The following is an 8,560-nucleotide window of genomic DNA, read 5'->3' as shown; positions in this document are numbered from 1 at the left end:
CTCAAAGAAGGTGTCTAACTGCTGTACTTAATCCAACTAATCATGTAACAAAACCCTACGGTGTTACCTACCGCAAACAAACCCTAAACACAAAGTCTAGAATCAAACAATGCACCGATCAATCAATACAAAACTAATCAATCAACACATGGAGTTTATGCAATAATTCACCAAAATTTCTAGCCACTAAACACAACCTATTTCATGTCTAAATCAAACTTTACAATAGCAATTAAGGTCTATTAATCAAACAATCCATAAAACCTATCAAACACTAACAATTTTCATCTTTCCTAGGTAGAACTAACAAGTTTAGCCTCTCATAATTTTTGGACAGCAGCAAACACTTAACAAAATCATCATAAAACTCATACCAATCATCTTAACAATCGTCCAACAATTAATTCTAATCATAAACAATTCAATCTCTCAAGTAGTTGCAAAACAATTCAACAATTAAGCAAGAAACTAAAAGTGTATGAACAATAGAAAAGATGTAAGGATATGAGATGTTCCGGGGCTGCTCTCGGCTGGAAAAAACAGTGGTGAATGATCCCGAGGCTTGTTTCTTGTGTCTTCTTCCTTCCCTAGCCACTACACGATCAAAACCTAAGCCGAAAAAACTTTTTCTCTCTTCCTCCTTTCTGCTCTTGCTGCGATCGGCCAGAACTAGGCTGTTAGGGTTTTTTTTAATTTTTTTTATGTTATAATATTGTAAGTAATGGGCCTCCATGATGCATATGGTTCGGGCTTTGAGCTTTGTCTTGAACTTGTATGCGTAAAAGGCTCGTAGAATGCTCGAAAAGCTCGGTTTCTTCTTCCTTGTAACCCATAACCTACAATATGAACAAACTTATGTAAAACCTAAATAAAACGAGTTAAAACACATAAAATATAATATATTACGTAGATAAAAGGTGCGAAAAATACGTGTGTTTTACAACACATCACGCGCGGATGGATTCTTTTGATAATCTTTCCTTTGACATCCTGAAGTATATAGAGGAGAACCGTCGCGAGCCCACTGCTTTTGGTGAGCTGCGCCTTCATGTGAATAAGTTGCTCGTGGAAGCTGACGACAAGGAGGCCCCCCGCGACGAATAGAATGATAGCGTAGATTTTTCAATGTATTTTCTTTATTTTTCTGTAAACTTGTGTATAGATGAAATGAAATTGTCTTTTTCACCTGTGTTGAACTTCTTTGTTCTTAGCGTAATTCTTTCTGTTTGTCGGGAAGTTTGTTCATATCGCGGATGACTTCTCTGTCGACGACCCTTTCGCCTACAGTTATGACTTGTCTTTTCCTTGTTCTTTTTTTGTAACTTTGTTAGCCAAAACATTTAGTTTGTCAAGTTACTGTAGAACTAGTAATTCGCCGATTATATTTGAGGTTTGACAGATGTGACAGGTCTGCACTGTGCAGAAAAAGGTCTGACAGCTGGCTCGCGCCGTATCTCGGGATTTTAAATTTTTGACATTTGGTTTTCCCGCCCGGCGTGTCACAATCTGATTGGTAGGCAGTTGTGTTGTAGTATTTCACGCATTAAATGCTACCACTATATATATCCGTCGATCCTTCTTCGTCTTCCTTATTTTGTGTTGAAGAGCGGAATTAATATTTGCCGGAGTTCCTGAAGTAGTTGTCTCTTCTTTAAGAAATTTCTTTTATTTGATTTCTAAGCAACCATAGCTCGTTGTAATCAATATTTGGCCGATTATATGGCGTCGACGAAACCTGATTATCAAACCATTGACTCTGTCACCATTGATTCTTATGGTATAGCTCCAAATTGGGATCCAGAATTTCCGACTCCTGATTCAACGGCGAGCCGATCTCCGGTGGGGAAGATGGCCGTTTTCGCCGAATTTTTTAGCTCCGGGAATCTCCGATTTCCGGTTACCTGGTTTCTGGGTAAGCTAATAACTGGAAATATGATTCATATTTCCCAGCTTCATGCATCGGCTATGATGTGCGTACGTCATTTTGAATTTTGCTGCTGGGCGCATGGCATAGTGCCCACCATTGACAAGTTCAGCGTGTTCTACCGTTTGCACGGTCGGGGTGGCCAATATGTTTGCCTTCCGACTGATTGGAAGGCTATTGCTGTTGACACACCTCTCCTGGACCCCCATTGGGCCAGGAAGTTCTTTTGGATTCGGGAGGACGTGGTGCCGTTATCCATGTACTGGCATTCGGCGGATCAGCCATTGCTTGCCCTGCCGTTCGTTGATCGTCCGGAAAGGCAAGGGTGGTACCAACAACTGACTCGTACCCCTACTCCCATGCGCCCCATCTCTGAGTCTGCCCTTGTGAGGGCTGGGATGAGTCGCCTGTGGCCATATCCGGACGAGGTGCCATAATTCCGGAAGCCAGATGGATGTAAGTAAATTCGTTATATTTTCTTGGCTTATCCAGGTTTCTAACCTTGGTTTATTGTGCAGCCAAAGGTCCTCTGCTCTCTGTTCTTCTTGTGGGAGTGCCTGGGGTTATGCACCTTGCTACCCGCGATAGGAAGGAGCTTCCTATCCTTGACAAGACCAAGGATAGTTTTTTATTTACTCAACAAACCCGACAGGAAACTGTGGTTTCTTAGGGCTTGTTCGCGACAGGTAATTTGCCTTTGATAAGACCAAGGATACTTTTTTCATCTTCCTGTTGGTTATCGAATGTATTTGTGATATAGCGTTTGGTCGCAAAAGGAAGGAACCGTCCGCTAGCACCATTCCGTTGGTGGTGGCTGGTGGGAAGCAGGAAATGGGCCCTTCTCCTCTCCGGGAGGCCAAGAAGGTCACCTTCATGACCGTGTTGCGATCCGCATGCAGGGTGCTCCAGGTTCTCTTGGATAATTGTATGAATATTATATTTAGCAACTGACTAGGTAATTTTCTTCTATACAGACAATGTTATCCTCTTGGACAGCCCGCATGCAAAGGATGACCCTAGCAAGTCGTCTGTTGCTGACAAAGGGAAATCCAAGGAGGGCGCTGCTTCTCCCGTTGTCCGGAAGTTGTCTACTGCGGAATCACTACCTGTGCCTCCTGATCATGAAACTGAGGAGCCTTCCGAGCGGGTGGTGGTTCCTCCTCCGCCTCCTCATGGATCCGAGAGGGGGTGAAGGGGGGCACATTTTGCAGGGCGGGATTACCTGGCATGTCCCTGACTGGAATCTGACTCCCTCATCGCGATTTTCTGATGGGGAGGTGTGTTTTGATTTCCTTCATGAGGGCATGCCCCCTGCGGAGTGCGAATATCAGCAAAACCGGTCTAGGGTATCTGTTGGCAATTGGTATATATACCATCTGGCCAATCTGGTCTCCATGACCCAAGAGATATACAGGGACGGGAAGTACATGGGACGGAACCGGGGTTCTCAGAAGAACCTGTTGGAAGAGCTCCGGGCGGAAAAGGAAAAATATCGTCTCGCGGCTAACTCCGAAAGGTGGATGTTGAGAGATTCTGAACGGGCTCTCCACCAAGAGAGGGAGCGGCAAGCTGCCGCTGCTAAGGAGTGGGAGGAGGCGTGTCGGTGACAAAACGCTACAATTGAGACCGCGTGTGCTCTAACCCGCGCCCGCGAGGCTGAGCTTGCTAAGGTAGAGGAAGCCAAGTGTGATGTTGAAGCTCGCCTTGCAACTCAGGAAGAAACTATCAGCACACTTCGTGCTGCCGCTGCTGAAAAGGATCAATTGACTGAAGATCTGATCAAGGAAAACACCAAGTACATTGGTGAGCAGGGCGCTCTGAAGTGAAGTGATGAGGGAGCTTCTTCTGACTATGCCTAGTTGATGCGGGAAGGTTTTCCCAAGGTATGGGTTTCCCTGCCTTTATCATAACTTGTAAATTTGTTTTGCTGATTCTTGAATCATTTTCGTAGGTTATCTCCCGTATTCACAAATGGGATGAACTAGGAGACTGCCTTGCCGATCTTCTTTGCGCGTCACGTGATTCTGGGCGTAAGGCACGCTTCCAGGAGGGTATAACCTTTGCTCGGGAAGGGCGTCCCTTGGAGGAGTTTGATCTTTATGGAGTGGACGTGGATGGGAAGTACGACGCACAAATGGACGCTTTTGACCAACTGCATTTTCCTATCCAGGATGCTATCCAAGGTTTTGCTGAGACAGCAGATGGTGTTCAACAACTCCGTAACTATCTTCGTGAAGAATAATGTTGTATATATATATATATATATTTTCTTTTGTGTTCCTGTAATCCATTTTTTGAATCTATATATGACATGGATTTAACATTTTGCCTTGTATAATGACAATATAAATGTGTGTGAGCTAAATCCGTCATGTATCCAAAATATAGGATTAGGATAAGTATTGGTACGCATGCCTATCTGTACAGGAACTAATATTCTAAAAATTTTAAATTGGATAATTGCGCAACTATATTCGTATTAGTATCATTTCAAATAACAAAATCTGGTACGCAGACCGAAATACCAGGCACACAGGCTAGTAAGGGGGCGCGCAGGCCTGAAAGGAAAATTCAAACTCCTAAATATAACACCTTTGTGGTTGTGCGACGTTCCAAGTCCTGGGAACAAAAGTGCCATCCAATTTTTTCAGCTTGTATGCACCCTTTCCCCGTATTTCATCGATTACGTACGGGCCTTCCCAGGTTGGTGCTAAATTTCCTGGCAATTTGGCGTTTGATGCCTCATTGTTCCGGAAGACATAGTCTCATTTGTGGAATTCGTAGATTTTCACCTGCGCATCGTAATATTTTTGGAGTTGGCTCTTGTATTTGCTTTCGCGTATAGCCGCCAACTCGCGTCTTTCTTCCAGGAGGTCCAGGTTCATTCTAAGTTCTTTTTCATTGTCTTCCATCATGAGGGTTCTTGCGGATGGGAGTCCAACCTCTGCCGAAATCATTGCTTCCGTGCCATAAGTCAAGCTGAATGGCGTTTCTGAGTTGCTTGTCTTTTTACTGGTGCGGTGTACCCATAACACATGAGGTAATTCGTCGACCCATCCTGTTCGTTTGGTGCCCAATCTAGCCTTGATGCCCTCCTTGATGCTACAATTAGCTCGTTCGACTTGCCCATTAGCTTGTGGGTGGGTAACTGATGTGAACACTTGTTTTATTTGCAACTCAGATAACCATTCCTGGAGGTTGCTGTCTGCGAACTGGGTACCGTTATCGCTAACAATCACCTAGGGGAGGTCGAAACGGCAGATGATATATTCCCATAGGAATTTCTTCATGTTCATTGCCATTATATGGGCCAATGGTTTGGCTTCCACCCATTTTGTGAAGTAGTCTATGGCAACTATCAAGAACTTCACACGCCCGGGGGCCTCAGGGAATGGTCCCATGATGTCTATAGCCCACTTTTGGAAGAGCCATGCTGCGGTGACTGGGACTAGGGCATTCTGAGGTCGCATCCTCCGTGGTGCATGTCGTTGGCAAGCATCACATTTCTGGATTTCTTTGAGGGAATCCGTGTGCATACCTGGCCAATAATATCCCGCGTTCATTATTTTTGCTCCCACCATCCTTGGTCCTGTGTGCAACCCGTAGATGCCTTCGTGGATTTCCCGGATTACATAATTGGCATCGACGGCATCTACACACCTGAGTAGCGGACCAAGGGAGGACTTACGGAAGAGGATGTCGCCGTGAAGTTGATAGCATAACGCTTTGTGGCGGATCTTTCTCGCTTCTACTTTGTCATCCGGTAGGGTGCCGGAGGATAAGTATTCCACTAGGGGTGTCATCCACGAGACTGTGTCGGTCTGAATGACAATAACTTGACGTTGAGGTATGGATGGGCTATCTAAGACCTCGATCTTCACATCTCTGCCCATGTGCTCAAAGCTAGTGGATGCCAACTTGCTCAAAGCGTCCGCGGGTCTCACTTCTTTTAATGTGGACTACTTTGCATGAAGTGAACTGTTGCATGAGGTCCTTGGCCTGGGACAGGTATAAAGCCATAACATCGTTTTTTGCTTCATAGGTCCCTGATACCTGCCCTGAAATGAGCATAGAATCGACCCAGGCTTCTAGGAACTTCACACCTAGCTTTCTCACGATCCACAGCTCGGCCAAGAATGCCTCGTATTTGGCTTCATTATTTGTACGTTTGAAGTTTAGCTTGATGGCATAAGTAAATTCTTGGCTATCTGGGTTGATCAGCTTCAACCCCGCACCCGATCCCTCTCCGCTTGATGCTCCGTCCGTAAACAGGGTCCATTGTTGACTTTCATCGGAAGGGGTCGGGGGTTGTTGTTCAAACATTCTTAAACTTTTCGTATTGGTACTTCCGTGACAAAGTCTGCCAAAACCTAGCCTTTGATTGCAGGTCTGGGCTTATACTCGATTGAGTGCTCGCCTAGTTCAATTGCCCACTTGGCAAGTCTTCCGGACAACTCGGGCTTGGACATCATGTTTTTTTAACTTATAATCAGTTAACACATGTATCGGGTGACCTTGGAAGTACCTTTTTAACTCCGCGCCACGTATACTAGTGCCAGAACCAGTTTTTCGAGCATCGAGTACCGAGTTTCGGCATTTGTTAGTGTTCTGCTGATGTAGTATATTGGTGTTTGGACGGTCTTTCGATCCGTCAAGAGGACTGCCCCGATTGCAATATCTGAAGCGAATAGGTAAAATGTGAGGGGCTCACCCTCTCGAGATGCAGTCAGTGTAGGCAGCTCCATTAGGCACTTTTTGACTTCAAGGAGGGCTTGTTCTGCTTCTGGTGTCCATTTGAAATGTGCCTTCTTCAAGCAATTCCGCAGTGTGAACACGAAGGGGTATGACTTGGCTGCATGGTTTGCAAGGAACTTATTCAAAGCAACCAACCTTCCATTCAATGTCTGGACTTCTTTCAACGAGGATGGGGAAGATATCCGAGCAATAGCTTGCACCTTTTCGGGGTTTGCTTTGAATCCTTCCCCGGTTACGATTACTCCAAGAAATTTGCCCTCTTCCATGCCCAAGGAGCATTTCGAAGGGTTAAGTTTCATGTTTATTTTCCTTAGGGTGGAGAAAACGTCTTCGATATCCCGAAGCATCTGGTCCTCTTCCACACTCTTGATGACCAGGTAATCCATATACACTTCCAAATTCTTCCCGATCTGATCTCGAAAGGTATTGTCCATTAGACGCTGGTACGTGGCACCTGCGTTCTTTAGACCAAACGACATCATTTTGTAACAGAATGTGCCTTGGTCCATTCTGAAAGCAGTTTTATCTTCGTCGTGGGCTGCCATCCTTATCTGGTGGTACCCTTTGTAAGCGTCTAGGAAACACTTGAATTTGAAGGGTGCCACCACGTCTACCTTGAGGTCGATTTCTGGGAGAGGGTAACAATCTTTGGGGCACGATTTATTTAAATCTTTGAAATCGATACACATCCGCCACGAACCATTGCTTTTAGGAACCATCACTGGATTTGCAACCCAGGTCTGATATTGAATTTCGCGGATGATACCCGCGTGCAACAAATCCTGTACTTGCTCATTCATGGCTTTTGTCTGTTCAGGCCCCATCTTTCTCCTCTTCTGAACGATCGGTGTATATGCCAGATTGACCCGCCACCGATGTTCTGAAATTCCCGCGGGACGCCTGTCATATCTGAAGGCTTCTAGGCAAAGATATTCACGTTCTTGATTAGCAACTGTTTCAGAAAGACGCGTACTGTTTCTGAGATAGTTGCTCCGATTGTGACAGTTTTTTCCGGGTATTCCGGATTGACAACATATTTCTCGGGCTCTGTCCGCGGTGCCTTCTTAAGTATCTTTGTAGGTTTCGATCCTTCTGTTGGATAGCAATGTTTGTTGACCGGGAAAATTGCTATCCCTGTTCGCGTGGGAACGCCTACGGCACCTTGTGCTGTGGAAAGGTTGGCGTTGAAGTCACCAATTGCCTCCCGCCCTAGGATTATGTCATGTTTGGATCTCGCGGGTAGGACAAGGAACTCGACATCCTCTGTCCTCGTATGGATTCCGTCACTTAGCGTGACTGGGAATGTTATGACCCCCTTGGGGTGCATAACCTCGTATCCAAACCCGGAGACTGTGGCGTGGAAAGGCTTCAGCTTTGCTTTATCTTCATCGTCTAGCTGTTTGAAACATTGTTCTACATTATGACGGATGTGCTTCCCATGTCGAAAAAGACACACTGTGACCGATAATGACCGAACAGGGCTGTGACGATAAGAGGCTATTTCATACATAGGCCTCCCTTCATTCTTGGAAAAATTACAGACTCGATTTTCCACTCATCTTCGTCCGCCTCCATCCGCTTAAACTTCCGAATGGGCCCCCCTTGGATCATGTGCACGTTCAAATCTTTGATCTACTTTCGCGGGGGACCTTTGTCTGCGGGAGTTGTGTTCTTCTGTGGACCCTGTTGCACGTTTTTGAGCAGATGGTCGAATTTTCCGGACTTTATGGAGGACTCGATCTCATTCTTCAGGCTTATGCACTCGTTTGTGTAATGTCTGATATCATCGTGGAACATGCAGTGCTGGTTCGGATTCAGGTTCACTCGCTTGATCAGCGGTTGAGGTTTCCTGAATTCGATGCTCTCCGTTGTGAGGATTTC

The 8,560-nt window shown here is 45.5% G+C and overlaps 1 protein-coding gene across 1 annotated transcript; it reads right to left on the bottom strand.

The window, feature by feature from the left end:
• Nucleotides 1-5,827: 5,827 nt before the first annotated feature.
• On the bottom strand, nucleotides 5,828-6,247 carry LOC143544845 (uncharacterized). The gene has a single exon (XM_077036837.1). It carries the CDS (start codon nucleotides 6,245-6,247, stop codon nucleotides 5,828-5,830), a length of 420 nt encoding a protein of 139 aa, XP_076892952.1.
• Nucleotides 6,248-8,560: the final 2,313 nt, after the last annotated feature.

This window comes from Bidens hawaiensis, unplaced genomic scaffold (assembly GCF_021521415.1).
Source record: "Bidens hawaiensis isolate Kalapana, Puna unplaced genomic scaffold, B.hawaiensis_p1.1 tig00000904_1, whole genome shotgun sequence".
Classification (NCBI taxonomy): Eukaryota; Viridiplantae; Streptophyta; class Magnoliopsida; order Asterales; family Asteraceae; genus Bidens; species Bidens hawaiensis.
Note: the sequence above shows the minus strand (reverse complement) of the source record. Positions and strands in the feature narration are given on the sequence as shown.